At 33.7% G+C, this 16,819-nt stretch overlaps 1 protein-coding gene across 1 annotated transcript; it reads right to left on the bottom strand.

Moving 5' to 3' along the window:
• Positions 1-13,435: 13,435 nt before the first annotated feature.
• On the bottom strand, positions 13,436-15,204 carry LOC149219652 (CEN-like protein 1). Its single transcript, XM_089382643.1, has 4 exons — positions 15,004-15,204; positions 14,778-14,839; positions 14,204-14,244; positions 13,436-13,653 (listed from the first exon to the last, which is right to left on the bottom strand). The coding sequence occupies exons 1-4, from the start codon at positions 15,202-15,204 to the stop codon at positions 13,436-13,438; spliced, it is 522 nt and encodes a 173-aa protein (XP_089238769.1).
• Positions 15,205-16,819: the final 1,615 nt, after the last annotated feature.

The raw sequence follows: 16,819 nt of genomic DNA, 5'->3' as shown, positions 1-16,819 counted from the left end.
AGTTTTTGGGGTCACCGCAAATTTCACCTGAATATCCTAAAATACAGCCTAGCATGAGGAAATGAAATCTTTCTCATTCAATCAAAATATATCTAAGGAAGGGAAGGGACAAAGAGTATGTAGCAAACAATATGAAACAAATAATGTGAGAAATACACTTCTCTTTTAATGTTGTTCCAATATTGATGCACACAAAAAACCCTAAATGCCAATGAAAACATTTTTCTTTTCAAACCACTTAATTTTCAAAAATGATGAAAATTAAGATGCAATGTTTAATTATAGATTCAAACAATCTTTTCAAAATGATGACTAAAACATCAATTCATCTAATCACTTAATGATCAAACAAAATAAGTTTGCAAATGAACTAATGGTAAAAACAAAGGAAAATCTAAACAAATCCTTACCAAAGGCACTAAAAAATGAAAAAAAACTAAATGGAGGCTTCAGAGAGACCACAAGACACTCAAAGAACCAAAGAAGAGGAGCTCAAAGAACGCTGATCGAAGAGAAAATCAAGACAAAATCAACTTTGTGCATGAAGAAGGGCCAACCCAGGTGCAAAGGAGGCACTAGTGCTTTGAAACATAGGCACAAAGAATGCAAATTTGGGTGAAACACTCTATCTCTAGATGAAAGAGTGTGTTTGTCAAGGGATGCAAGGTTCCGACACAAAAGTTGCAATTAAAACTTAGTGAAGTGTCTTCCTAGGTCTGTTCTTTACTCAATAAGAGAGTAAAGGTTTGAAGAAGAGGTAAGACAGGCACAATGTACAAAGAAAACACCAAGGTAATACATCATCCCTAGTATGGTCACCAGTTTGTTATACGAAATCTATTACTGTGGATAGAAGTATCTTCCCTAGGCCTGGTGAACTAACCTAGAACAACAAGAAGAAAAATAATTTGATGTTTTCCTCAAAGTAAATAGATCATAGGATGAATCCTACATAGAATCTGTTGTGTGTTTCAATCCTTCCTTGGCTTGTATGTTCCAATCCTAGCTTTGATCACTATAATTAGAACCCGCACAGTCAAACGTTACGAACCAATGATCTACAAGATCTATGTAGCATCATATAATCACTTTATTTAATATATCAACATCGCATTGAAATACATGAAATCATAACATCATATATAGAAAAACAAAGAACTCTTTACATTAATAGAAATGGAGTGAGTTACAACCAAAAATAGTTGTTGATCTTGTAGAAGAGCTCCTCCAAGTTGACTTGTCTTTTCCTTGCCACAAAGTTCACATTTAGTCACCCTAAAGCATGGAATAATGTGTCGTACAATGACAGTGTAAGGGTAGAATCAATCTCCAAAATCCAACCCCTTGCCTATGGATGACTATAAATATATAGATGAGGGAGGTTGTAAATGAATTCTTATCCTTTTACCAATATAGGCTTGAGATCCACTCTTGATCGGAGGATGATCTCAAGGGATAAGGGATGAAAAATACAAGGTAGGATAGGATAGGATTCGAGATTTTTATCCAAGGTAAATAGTTAGAACAGGTCCTCGAAGCTTCTAGAAGAGGAAGCTTCAAGATTCATTTTCGTTTTCCTAAATTTCTAGAATCAATGGACCCCCAACATTGGGAAATTTATAGATGATCAATGTAGGCCCATAGTAGGACAACTTAGTATTCAACACTGGCAAATGAGGGGCTAGGGTGTGTTGGTCCCAAAATTTAATGAAATGAGGCAACTTCAGGTAGAAACTTAGGGATATGAGAGAGAAATAGTTAGGGATTTGTGTAGGGAGGATGAAAAAGTGTTCAAAGGATGTGAATGATCTTGTTTGAAGGTCTATTGACCATATGTGAAAAAATGTCCTATAACAATACCACCTAGGAAACATCAACAGGGAGTGAAATCTACGACTTTCAAACATCGGAGAGTACATCTCAAAATCACATCGGGAAGCACATCTCATCCAAAATCTCATGTGGGAGCTAAACATGTACAATCCCATATGGAGCAGTATGTGATATAGGGGAGCACACCTCAACCCATCCTATTTCATGTCGATATTCCCAACAATGACCCTCAAGAGTCATGTGGTAGAACACCTACATCATAATCTGATCTTTGGCTAGAGACCCGGCTTGTGAGAATGTAAGGATTAAATGGCCCAATCCTCCATAATCCCAACAAGCCTGACTTGTGGGTATGATGCCAATTAGGGTATATTCTATAAAGACCAAGATAGGGTAGAAACATCTCCAAAAATATGGGTAACAGATAGGGCTGATACCCTATTATTCATAGATCCCTTAACCTGATGAGCCCTCCATCTCAATTCCACACCCTAAGAGCTGAAACTAGGGCAAAGATTTCGCTGAGTGTCCTCGATTAATGATGCTCTTTGTAGGTCAGAGACATACTATCATGCTCATATATGGTAATCATCATGTCTTACTAGAAGTTGTCTCCTTTTCATACAAGACATCAAATGAAATATTATATTAGGACAAAAATATACATATCACAAAAATGATACCATATTCATCTTCCCTCTCATGGAGGTAGAAACCACAAACCGAAGCTTGTCTCGTACACCAGCACTAAATAAAGATATATCTTAATCAGATACCACTCATTATTATTGCAATGCATCCCTATCATATGCAGAACCTACTCAAATAGCTCTCTAACCATATTTTTCATCTTGCTTCACAGCTAACCATGCAAGAAACATCATACTTAACCCTAGTCATTCTTAAAGATATAAAATTCTCATCCAAAATTACCGTGACAGATATCATACAAAGATAGAACCTAGATGAACTCATCTTATGAATAAAAACATCAATACAACTATGCGATCACATATAAGAAGAATATTTTAGACCAAAAATTTATCATCTCATGTAAATATCTTGAAGGGCACTTGGCGACAACTCAATCTGTATGAAGAAAATCAATTATAAATTCACTTAGGTTCTATACATAACATATATGTATATGAATGAGTGTTTAAACCAAAATCAATGCTTTAATTGACTTTCGGTTTCCAAGTCAAGTTCAATAATCCCTCTTTATAACTTCTTGAAATTCAATCCAAGTGTCCAAGGATTTGCATTTCCATTTTCCAAAATATATTCAATTGTTTCATGATAATGATTTTCTTTCCCAAGCTTCAAAAATTGATTCATCATGCCATGATTCATTATTTCAAGCTTCAAAAATTGATTCATGATGGCATGATTCATTATTTCAAGCTTCACAAGCGAACTCCCTCTCAAATTGATCATCATAGGCTCATTACTTGTCAATAATAGACCATCAATATATAAAACCAAAATGAGAATCATACCTTGGACCACTTTTGAAGTAGAGGTTTGGATCAATAAATCATCCTAGATTCACTAGATAACTATCAATTCAAACATATAAGGACTAGGGAGCTTGCTTCATACAATGCTTTTTGCAAACATAATATTGGACTAAAGAAATATCCTTACACATATCAATACTATGGAATCAAATCAACTAAGTGGACTTATCAAATTTTAGACGCCAGATTAAAAATTATATTAAAATCATCAATATCACTGTATCAAATTATTTAGACCCAGTGATAGGTAAAGCTCTCATCCAAATATCAAGTTATGACTTCATCTATTGTCATACCAAAAAATTCATTTACCAAACAATATTAAACTAAAATTCAACAATTCATCGTCATGATTATAATATAAATCATTTATGTCACAAGATTCAAATGCATAAATCATGTAGATTCCATCCATTTATTCTGTGATTACTTCATACTAAATCACAATTGTTTATAAATAGGTTAATACGAAACCATTATTGAATACCATTATTAGTCATTGAAAGTTACTATGCTCCCATATCATTATCATCAAGGAAAATCATCATATATCATGTCGAAACACTAATTGGTTATCACAGCGAGTTCTACATCCGAAAACATATCTCAACATCAAGTCAAAGTTCTGAATCCTTAATCATACAAGCTAATATTCTCACTAAGTTTAATCTTTGTCAAACCCTTGCAATCGTTATTAAATATTGTTTTGTACTAGCTTCAATGATAAAATCTAAATATCATATAATATGTATATTCTCACCTCCTACAAACACAAGTTTGGTCACCACATTCACATTCTTTCTAGAAAGTCAAATTTTCAAACTTCCATGATCAGATAACTTTATGTTTCTTTCTCCATGTTTGTAGGGCTCTCATCCTTCAAGTGAACTTCTAATTTCATGCACAACTATTTACTTTTGTGTACTACAGGAATAACCACACCCATATGCCTTCTTTTGTATAGTTGAGGGACTACAATCTCACCCTTAGGCTTGCTTTTGTGCAGTTGAGGCTTAGAGTAAGGAAAAATATTTCTTCTTAGACTAAAACTTTGCTCAAGAAGAACAAAATCATATATTTGTCTATTCATGTCCATAAATCTTGCTTCAACAATAAAAAATTTTCTATACATTTAATGTAAATGATAATAGGAGTAGGGATCTTATGGAGATATTCTCCCTCTAAATCGGAAGCCACTTTAGTTATCTTCACTCAAGTATTTTCCATTAAGGAAAATTTTAAGGATGAAAATTTATCATAAAGTTAACAAACCTTGGCGAATCTTACTAGTCCTTAATATGCAACCTATAAAATGTTTAGTGATATGTTTGTAAAAATATTTAAATTTCTAATGCTTTTATATAGTATCTATAAAACTTTGGCGATTTCTAGGGTAAAATAGTTTTATGATATAATATTTGGGTGAATCATTTTTAGGAAAAACGTAAATTAGCGAATCTTTTTTTGGAAAAAACATTGAAAATTAGCCTAATTACGAATATTAGCCCCTAAAATTTTCCGTGTTGTCTATAATACTTTCATTCATCAGTAGATGTTGTTAGATCACAGAGTTAGACTATACCACATACTTATCAAGGTCATATCATGTTAGTATCAATTTCTTCACTATTACACTGTGACATGAATATTTCATCAATGGTTAGTGTGAAATAGCTAATAGGAGTATACTTCAAGAATCATGATCACAACATTAATTCTTTGTCACATAACTCAATCCATTAATTCAGGGCATTCAATTTTACCATATGCCATAATTACTAAGCACCTCAAAAGACAACCACAATCAACAAAAGATTCTAAATATCAATCTCATTATTAGGCTTTTATCATCATGGTAAACATGCATATCACAAACATTATCAATAGTATCAAGTTACCATCTATTAGAATCAAGGTGTTAGCCTTCTTTATGGGATCAAGATATATAAAATGATATATTTTAGGCAAACATCAAGTATCTCAATATATCAAAGGCCAATATTAAGTAGCCTCATAAAATCAATAATTTCAATATGTCTAAAATTTAAGATACATGTTCACTTCCAAGTGCATCATTTCATCATAGGTATCATGAATCAAACTTCTTTTCATATGCATATATGAGCCATTTGTGAAGGAGAGATTCTCATCATCCCTTAGGGCTTTCCTTGCCATGCAATATCATGCTAAACAATAACATTCAAAACTACACCATGCATACCTTCTAGTATTCAAGTACTAGTGCACCTTCTTATTTTACCTAGGTAGCTTGTAGCCCTTTGTCACCTTTTCATCAAATATCTCTTTACCTTTTCTAACACTAGTTATTCTTTTCCTATAATGGATATGATCCTAAAGAAGGATCCACTTATCACAACTCATGAGGAGGTTAGAAGCATCAAAATACTATATATATATATATATATATATATATATATATATATATATATATATATATATATATATATATATATATATATATATATATATATATATATATATATATATATATATATATATATATATATATATATATATATATATATATATATATTCATGCAAGAAGTATAAATAATTATCAAAACAATAAATAGATAAATAAATATAAAAAAAATTAAATACATAAAGGACCAACATAAATAGGAAAGTACTTATCTTCAATGACAGGTTATCATCTCCCTATTGCACCATATTTCAAGATCCATCACTGTCCATTATCCATATAACAATGTCACCTTCAATATTTCAACCAACTTTATCAGCAACCATGCCTAATAGAGACTATCCCATATAGGGCTTCATCAAATCTAACACAAGTGCTTGAACATCTTCACATTAGTCATGCTAGGGTTTCTAGATTTCATATCTCAAATATTTTCCATAGATGAGGGTTTCCTCCAAACCCTAACCTCATAGTATCCATTAGACCGTAATAACCAAATTACCTAGGGTTTTGCTCAAACCCGAGAATTCTTTTAGGCCTCTGCCATCTTCTCTTGTATCCTTTAATGGTGTCATTATAGGCAGTAATCTCCATGACTTTTCTTCAACCCAGCTCTAATTCCATAATTTTTATTAGGGCTATATTTTTCTTTGCTTTGATAACTACATTTATTTATTTATACATTAAATTCACCCCATAACATCAGAACATTATTCAAATTTACATCATTATTCAACAACATATGAAACTATGTATAAAGAGCAATATCATAATTATCAATGCAACAAAACATTAAGGAACAATAGAAGAAAATAATTGACACATAGAGACACTAGGATTGGTCGAAGGATAAGGAAAAAACCAGTATGGGGAAAACCCTTTCAAATTCTTCTTCTTATTATATTGTCATTGAAATATTTAGAAAAAGAGAGTACAATGATCCATATCCTCATCGATGCAATTATCTAGAAAAATTCAACTAATCAACATATATCAAATGAAAGCAACAATGCTCATACTCAAAAACCTGATTCAAAAGGCTATAATGAACTGTAAAATTTTGTGGTCAACTGTCGAACACCACAGTCACTGAGCGAAAACTTCGAACAACCAAAATTTCAACCTTTAGGTCCGAGTCGCAATGGAGGAGGATTCATGCATGCAAATGATAGGTTCCAGTCGCTCCCTTGAGCATGTAAGCCAACAACTACAACTGAAATTATCCTTTGTACAACTGATGATAGTAACCCAGAACCCTAGTTTCTAGTCACATGGAGGATGAGATGTGTGTGTGACTAAAAGGCTTCAGTTGCATAGATGAGCCTTCTAGTGAGTAACTGCAGTGAAGATCTCTCTATGTCATTCCTGTGACTCAAGGACGAAACAATAAAACAAAAATGTGAGCTTAAAACCTTGCAATTTTTCATTCATGTGAACCAATTTTCTACAGACATTCCTTAGGCCTGTGCGAGCCAAAAGAAAGAAGAGAATATAATAATTTCTCATGATGATTTCCAAATGAGGTTGAGGTCACTTGTATTTATAGCCTTCCAAGGGTGTCCAATTTTCTATAGGGCTGACCTAATCAAATAGGCACATGTGGACATATAATTAAAAAATACACTTTCCCTTGTCCAAATTTGATGATATTTAGGTCAATTTTGGTCCTATCTAAAAGGGAAATTTAACGAAATCATTATCTCCATCAAATGAGCTATCCAAAGTGGAATTTAGCTCTAGTTTAGAGTTTTAACAAACACTTGCCACCAAAGTCCATTTGCTAGGTTGCACACTGTTAAGATCATAGTTGGCCCACAAGAATTATAGGGTATGTCTATCCTTGGATCTTCATTCGTCATGGTCAAGGGTCATCCACAAACCCACAATTATTGGTTAACCATGCAAAACACTTGTTTTTAATAACACTTGGTTATGGGTCATCCAAACCCACATTTATGTTTCTATTCAAGAAAGGCTTCCCTCAAGGGAACTTTACGCAATGAGGACCATGGAGGGAACTTTATGCAATGGGGACCATTGTTTCTTAAGGGGGAGGATTTATACACGTGGAAAACAATTACCAAAGTTAATAATCATTTTCATACCAATGTTTGTTAAAATCATGGATAATGCATGATAATAAATTTACCATCGTAATTATAATACTCTCCCATGGTATTTACCCATGGATTTGGTAAACCATGGTAGTTGAAATGTAATGAGGGACATGGTGCTTGGTGAAAGATCCCCATAAAAGGTATAAATATGGGACTTCATCATGGAGTAAAACATTTTTTTTTCACAAGTAAGCCTTATGCTATAATATGCATTCAATAAAAATAGTTTCATTCCTTTTATGTTGTTCTCTTTTGAAATATTTCTCTTAACTAATGTGTCCTATTCATAGTTATTTTTACATTATGATATATTCAATTTTATCCATTAAGTTTCATTTCCTAAAAAACATGGATTGCACCAACATTAATGCATCAATCCTCATGAAAACTCCACAATTAAACATGCTTGGGCTAGAATAACATTATGATGTGTGACTTGCTAGGAAATTTTTAGTTCTTATAATTTTGTCACTTTATTTGGTCTAATTCCTAGATCACTTACAATAATGATGATGCAAAGGAGTTAAAAGTATATGTATGAAGGGATTAGATAGAAGAATGGACCATGTAAATGAAGGACATCCTAATATGCTTGTCATTCCAATTACCTTCTCATTCCATTGCATGTTTTTTCCTTTATATGGATGTAAGCATTGTAGTGATGTTTGTAGCATAGAGGTATGATGAAAATGTTGGAAGTACTGGAGAAAGCTAAAATTAGGTTATTGTTATGATGATGATGGGTTTGAGACTCTAATCTTAGACCTCATATCCTAATATCTAGGGAGTGGCTGAAACCATCTCGTTAGTGTAAAAGCCTATATATTTGAGGCTCATCTAACTCAATGGAACAAGCGGGCTTGTATGAGAGTTTGTACACTCTCCAGGTATCTCATCTGGAGATCCATTTAGTTAATATATTGATTTTTTATCATGGTATAAGAGCTACAGGACAGAGGAACCTCTACACTGAGTGAAAAGTCTTCCCAGTGAGCCTGAGTTAAAAGCGTCGCATGTTTTGGGCATGGAATAATGTCGATTCACGTGTGTCAGTGAGAAAATCATGCCAATTCACATGAAAAACTTACACGTTTTTTATTTTGTAGATTGGCCTGAGGGCTTGAAATTGTGCTAACCATGCAGTGTGGTGGGATTTCGTATGAGAAGGTTGCACATCAGAGGGGTCATGAAATAAGAAAACTGTGTGGAGGCAGTGTTTCCAACAGATGCATGTTGGCAGCTCATCCAAGCTGGTGCCTGCACAGATAGGAATATCCTTTTGATTCGGGAGGAAGAAGTCGCTTAGATTGCCCAGAGGCAATGAGAATTGTTGTTGTCATGTGCTTGAGAATTGTGAAGAGGAGAACGGATCAGTGCATGGTTTTGTGACTGATTAGTAGCATTGCAGTGGTGGGCATGACTGATGGGATGTATTCTCATGTAAGCCCATGCAATCCTCCACTTCATTAGTAGTATAAGCTCCTCCATAAACAGATTCAGTCAAATCAGTTGAGTTTAAATAAGAATGACTAGTGTTCCACAGAGTTAATCCACAAGGTGTAGTGAGCAAAGAATAGTCGATGATATCGACCTCATTTTCAAGATTGAACATTTAATTAAAGACCTTTTGAGTTGTGTTCTACATATTCAAGATTGAACCCTTTTTTCTTAGGTTGCAAAGGGAGCATTTGGATAGAAATGATCCGGTATTGCTGTCAGGGTCATCTAGTAGATTTGTCCTGAAAATTTAATTGTTTGAGAAACTCAAGTTGTAGGTTGTGGAGATCCCAAAACCAATTGGGTAAATTTTCTTCTAAGCTATTATATGGCGCAATGAAAATGTGAAAGTTCTTGCTAATTTGAACCCATCTTCAAAAATATGTGTTATCAAAAATTGCTAATTACATACATCAGAATTAGATATTGATAGCGTTTCCACCTTGTGAGAGGTTGTTTTTTTGCTCGTCACCAGAGCTGAGGGCACTGAGATCTGTGTGGCACAGAAGCCACAGTCTACAAGGTTCTACAGTTAAAGAGCTGCCAAAGGGAGAAGTTTCTCACCTGCATGGTAATGGGGTTGTTGGAGCTCGTTAGAGAACATGTGGAGTCGAAAATAAATCTCAAAGGAAGATAAAGCGAGATAAGTTGGACTTTAACAACATGTCTATATTTTTAGATATTTTTTATTCTAATGATGATGTTTTTCTCATGTGGGCATTTGGAGCCATTAGCATGAGTAGTATGTTCAAGTTAGAAGAAATTTCAGAAAAACAATGTGGTTCTGTTGATGACCACGAGAATCAAGAGGCACACTTTGTTGTGAAAGATCCTGAGATTGAAGACACAAGAGCTGATCTTCGGGAAGGGTGTAAAGAGGAACATAGTGTTGAAGATCAATTGGACGAGCCACATGAAGGTGATTGCAAAGATGTCGTAGAAGAAGAAAAAGCTGGAGAGAATTTAAATTCTGATGATCTCATTAATATTTTTGTGTGTGCAGACGTTACATCAATGAATGATGAAGAAATCATAGCTAATGTTCAAATGGTTGACACCAGAAATAGTGAGAGGGAAAATTCTCCTATCCAGCCTGTCATAATCTTGAGAAGGGCGAGAATAAGAATTCAAGATTTCCATCACTGGGGAAGAAATGAGGTGAAGATACATCACTACCTCATGGTGAGGAAAGTGAAGATGAAGCCTCGACTCAAGATGAACAAGCATGGACTGACAAGCAAAAAGACCAAAACGAAAACCTCTGTTACCATGTTTTTTCATGTTTTAATTGTGAGCCTAGCTGAGACTAGACGAGTAGGCGTATGTTATTGTTCAGTACCCTTTCTCCATTAACGGGGAGTGTTGGAAGTAATGGAGAAAGCTAAACTTAAATTATTGCTATGATGATGGTAGGTTTGAGACTCTAATCTTAGTCCTCATATCCTAATATCTTGGGAATGGTTGAAACCACCCCGTTAGTTTGAAAGCCTATATATTTGAGGTTCATCTGACTCAATGGAACAAGCGAGCTTGTATGAGTGTTTGTACACTCTCCAGGTATCTCACCTGGAGAGCCATTTAGTTAATATATTCAGTGTTTATCAGAAAATTCAATGTTGAACCAAATAAGGACATTGATGATCACATTTTCTGATCATGTATTGCAGAGGTGAACATATTGGTGAAGGCATCAATTTATGGATTATCAATACAACTTACATGTTGTGGATAACATTTCTAGATTAAGGGGGAGTGTTAGAGTAAACTAGAGAAGTCTGTTGTTTTAATGCATTAGTGTTCCAGTGCATTATTCTAGATCATCAATGTTCTAATTATTATCATATAGAGTGTTGTTTTCGAAAAAAATGTTGAAAGTCATGAAATTGTTATGGTTATAATACAAGAAAGTATTTTTTGTTTGATAGATGGATGAGATGTAATAAAATATGTTTGTGAGTGTTTTGTTCTTGTTTTGGCTCAAACTACCATAGAATAAGAATGTTTATTATTGTGTTAACCATTGGGGAGTAAAGTAAAATCCATTTTGCAAGAAAATGTAACATTCATAATATTGTTACATGAAAAATTAAGAAGAAAATCTAATGACATAAAAAATTATAGTGAATTTCTTTTTAAAAGATTACAAGGAAGTGATTAACAATAGTTTTACAAGGTCAATAATATCTACATGTTCAATAAGTGTATAGAATTAAAATAATCATTGTTGAGAGAGTGTGATACTAGGAGTTCGTCAGCTCTCCAAATATCTTAAAATGAAAATGCATGTAACCTACATTAACACTATCAAATCCAATAAATTAAGACTATCCTTATTATCAACCAATAACCCACTCTACTTCCACAATGGCTTCTAATCTGGCCACATAAATTCCCTTTTGTGGCTCTATTGCAACATCTATTTCATAGTACTTTGGAGAGACACATAGATCCATCTTAACTTTAGATCTACCAAGTGTAAAGAGGATCAAATCTCTTTTCAATTCACCTCTTGGAAAAAAAATTAAAGTCTCTCAACACTTCGTAAATCTAGAATTAAGAAAAATCTGAACTAATTTAATTATTAATCATAATTAACTATATTTATAATTATTTATTTTAGTTTTTAAAATTTTAGATTATTCTATTTTTTATTTTTATTTAATGATGAAAATGTCAGAATGTTTTAATTAACAAGCTGATCACAAAAGTCCAGATTACTATTCAAAAACTCCCTCTAAAAATTTCTGACAAAAAAAATTATAATTTTTAATTTTTTTTTTTAATTTTATTTCTGTGTAATTTAATTAATATGAAAATATTTATATAACACAATATGAGAAGACAATAATTTTTTTATATCTATACTCAAACATTCTAGTGTGTTTACACTAAAAAAAGAAAAGCCATGAATTCAAACTAAAAAAAGTCATGAACTCAAATCCTATATAAGTTCAAACCCAATAGAAGCCAAAATTGGTTAACTATTCAACAAATTCAAATAAATATCATATATCAAATTACTATGTCAACGAAAACTTCATATGACTCGCTAGCCTCATTACATAGTGCATCTGAGCATCCTGTATGATGTGTACGTGGGTATGATCACCCGCGTATGGAACGACTATTTTCGGAAGTCACAAAATCCCCGAAGAAACCAGGTCGAAGTTTTACCATATGGCGTACCTTAACCGTGACATATTTTTAACGTTTTTGGAAATAAATAAATATATATATATTTTATTTTATTTTGTTTTGTTTTGTTTGTCATAAATTTTTAAGGCGAGTTTTTGAATAGTAATCTCGATTTTTGTGATCTGCTTATTTAAAAGACGTTTCAGTAAACTAAATCCATCTATCAATAAACACACATTTTAAATAATAAAAGTATACAATGAAGACGTGTTTTTAACTAATAAAAATACACCATCACCACAAAATCTTTATCTTTGTGAACAAATTAAAAATTTTAGATTAAGTATATATTGATTCAACACCTTCAAAAATTCTCAAAAATCCTAAATTACTTTTATTGCTCAGAATTACCCATCAAGTTTATCATTCCAATAAATTCCTGCCATGTGTTAGAAAAATTAAACAAAAAAACCACCGGAAAATACTTTCAAAAAATCACCCTAAACACAACTGGATTTATAATCGTAATCAACGTCCAAATGTGAAATTTCCACACATTAGAACTGAATTAAGATATTAACATCATCGACTTTGTAGCGCAGAGAAAGAAAATCAGAATCCCTGCCAGTAACATAAAAATCTTGATCTTCTGAGAGCCCTTTTCTGACATGCAATTGAATCTGAGCGATTACTTATTATAACCAGTCTTAAGAAGAGGCAGATATTACCATTGTAAAAAACTCTAGAAAGCATATTCCCGCAGGAACGGTCTTAGTATTCACTTACACAACTATGAGGACCCTAATGCTATACACGAAATACGTAACCTATTACTATGACTATATAAGGACGGACGGTCTGCATGCATGCAGTGCATTCTCTGAATCATTTCAACGTCTTCGAGCGGCGGTCTCCCTCTGCGCGTTGAAATAAACTGCAGCAACGGGCAACCCAAGCCCATTTTGTTGTGCAAACTGCCTGGTGTTGAAATGGGGGCGGGACGGAGGCGGGAGGACCGTTTGCCGACCTTTCTGTTGGAAGAGAGAAAATACGTAGCGGTGGATCCCGATTAAAGGGCTTGGAATCTCATAGGTCACGATTTCTCTACCTGAATATAAATATTCAATTCCGTTAACGCAGCGTCCCACAATAGGTCTCCAGATTTCAACAGCAGAGTTATCGTTGTGAAAAAATAATCAAATTTTCAATCTCATTGTAAATATGTAGAATTTTTATCCTTTCGAATGGAAACAAAGGGTTTCAATAGACCTAATAAATAGATTGTATTTCATGTGGCTGGCTATGAACACCGCCCCACGATGGGTTAACTTCTAGCTCAAGAAGGATGAAGGCCAAATAAAAACGTTATCCATGGAATCAAGGAGTTTATTAAGTACAATTTGACACGTAAGCAACAAAGAAAATCCGGAAATATGGAGAGAAATAGCAAATATCGGAAGTCACACTCTCTGGCTCGGAGGTCTCAATTAAGAACCTTCAGAGGTGAAAATCGAAGGGAAAATGAAAAGAAAAAAGAGCTCACTGGAAGTGTATCAGATATTTTAGTAAATATTATGCATCATTTCTGAAGTCAATGGTTTGTTTCATTATGAACTATGTTTTTTTTTTTCTCAATTCAGAATGCATTGGATGCTTACCAAAAGAATTTGATGTTGTCCCCGGCATATCAGTAACTATCCTGCAATATATAACACACATATTTAAGCGTCAAAAATCAATTAATAGTGGAAAAGCAATTTTCAACGTTCACAAAAGGCCCAAACTGAAAACATTGTCACTAATGCTTTGTCCGGTCGCATCATTAATGCTAAGAGATAGTGATTAAAGCAACCAATATATATAGTATTATAGGGCCATTAATACACATAGTAGTATATGTCTAAACATTATTATTAATGGTTTGTCGGGTGATCAACTTAACCTATATATAATGTTATAAAATCATTAAAGGGCTGGTCGTGTGTGTCACCCTTTCCATGTGAGGTAATACATTATTCTTCCAGGTGGCTTATACTGCCTGGTACATTAATGGCCCTATATATAATGTTATAAAATCATTAATGGGCTGGTAATATATGTCACCCCTTCCATTTAAGGTAATACATTATTCTTCCAGTTGGCTTATACTGCCTGGTACATTAATGGCCCTATAACCTATAACATTGTATCATTACTATTTCATCAAATTTTTTACATAATTTACTCTCCTACCAGTGTAGATACTCGCGATCTGTGGGGTCGCTGGGACTAGGCGCATCTGGATCCGTCATGACCTGAATATATCCAGTAGGAATGCACAGAATTATTTCAACCAAACGAAGCATTATTTTCTGTTTGTTCAATTTCATATAAAAACGAGATTCATAATATAACTAAAAAGGCTTCCATGTTGAAAAAAGAATCGCAGAGGATGTATAAATGAAAAGATTAAAATTACCAGAGTATAAAATGTACGCATGTCACCGCCTATGACTTCAACACGAGGAGGCGCTGTAATGACTGAAGGCATCAACTCGAACCCATTGTTGACCTGCACATTGGAGCTATAAACCACAATCATTTTTATGCTCGGCGTGAACATATCTAAAACGTCCCCTATAACTCCCCCTGCTGTCAGTGGGCTTGTCAATCTCGACATTTCTGGGCTAACTTCAAACCAGTCCACCAAGAAAAGCCTAACAAAAATTGAAATCAATCGGATTTCTTTTCGTCACAAGCAGATTGAGAAATTGCTGTGGTTATGTCTGGGCTATCCTGTAATTCTTATACCCTTAAGAGTCCAGCTCTTGAACAGAATAAAGTGGAGGCATCCTCTTTAGACCAGAAGGGACTTCCAAATATAACACTATTATCATGGACCATGCAGTAAAAAATATAACAAGTAAATGCCTATACATTTAAAAATCAATACGTTGCATCGTCCTTGAGTAGGTATACACTTTTCTGTGGGTTCTGCTGAGGACTCATGCCATTGGTCTGCAACTTTATTCTGCTGGCCCATTTAAAAAAAGATATTATATCATAGTTTGTCAAACCAATCGTCTAGCTTTTTGGTTGTTTATATAATTTGGACTTCTGGTCTCCTAGAAAAGCAGTTGTCCGCATACCTTTACTTCGACTGTCCACACACGTTTGTCATCGCTTATTATGGAAACAATACGGCAGTGAACGAAATATTCGTCACAAAATTTATCTTTGCAGGCATCGTGGATGTACAGTCGACTAAAAGTAACTTATTGTCATTAGCTCATCGCTGTTCTAGAAATCGTGGAATCAAATTCATGAATGTTTGATAAACTTTACCAATGTCTAGAAAATTGCTTTGCTATAAGGGGCTATGGATTTTAATCATGGCCGTCATTCCAAATATGGAAACGGATCCAGACACCTGTAATACGATTCATTACCAAAATGTGCTGCAACCTTCTTTATTCTTATTCTTCTGTTCCCCCATAGCGTCTAGGTTAAGAGAAGTAATACAGATAATAGCGCGTATATAACACACTCAGGCAAGTTGTCGCACAAGTACCCAAAAATGGATATGGATTCCTTTCCATGTAGCTTTGACCAACTCTGAACCACCAAGCGAGCTACTAACTGAATTGTCACGTTACGATTCTAAAGGAAGCCCATGTTTTTAGAAACATGTATGAATCAAGAATGCATGCACCTGATTAGGCAGCACGATATGCTTCTACGTATTAACCAGCACAGTTGGATAATTAGTTACGGGTGAATTTTGATACGCATGGGATGTTTTCTTTCTTAGTAAATAGCCTAAGAATCGTGCACAAAGGTTTTATAAGAATAGTGAAGCCAGAAAAAAAGGCTAGACATTAAATTTTTTATTAATGGTAATTATTACATATAGGGTAAACGTATTATAGGGTAAACGTATTATATGGTAAATTTATTGTTAGTAAATGGGAAAGCGAATTGAAAGATGTAAGGAATTTCTTATTGAAAATTCTATGCATCACAAAAATACGTCAATCCATTAATTTCATTTTGATTGTACCTTTAACTTAGTATATAAACACCAAACCATAATATCTACATAAATTTTATATTTATTTGTTTTCTATTTTTATTTTTATTTTTTAAATTAAAAACTTAAATTAATATATAAATTCTATTTTTATAGGATTTTTGTAAAACCAGGACATAAATACTCATCTATCGCGTGAAGAAAGATGCGGCCTAATTTAAGGTATAAGTGGAAACGTTGAAATGAGTATGCTGGTGAGTGATTG

Source organism: Pinus tabuliformis, chromosome Q, assembly GCF_031772625.1.
Source record: "Pinus tabuliformis cultivar Carrire ecotype Pingquan chromosome Q, CPIR1, whole genome shotgun sequence".
Classification (NCBI taxonomy): Eukaryota; Viridiplantae; Streptophyta; class Pinopsida; order Pinales; family Pinaceae; genus Pinus; species Pinus tabuliformis.
This window is presented reverse-complemented; position numbering and strand designations above follow the sequence as displayed.

Excerpts from the sequence above, each read along its gene's own strand:
- LOC149219652 (XM_089382643.1), bottom strand. The coding sequence starts at position 15,204 with ATGTCGAGATTGACAAGCCCACTGACAGCAGGGGGAGTTATAGGGGAC. Across the intron at positions 14,840-15,003 it reads TGCGTACATTTTATACTCTG|GTCATGACGGATCCAGATGC; the intron begins GTAATTTTAATC and ends GGATATATTCAG. Across the intron at positions 13,654-14,203 it reads GACAACATCAAATTCTTTTG|GTAGAGAAATCGTGACCTAT; the intron begins GTAAGCATCCAA and ends ATTTATATTCAG.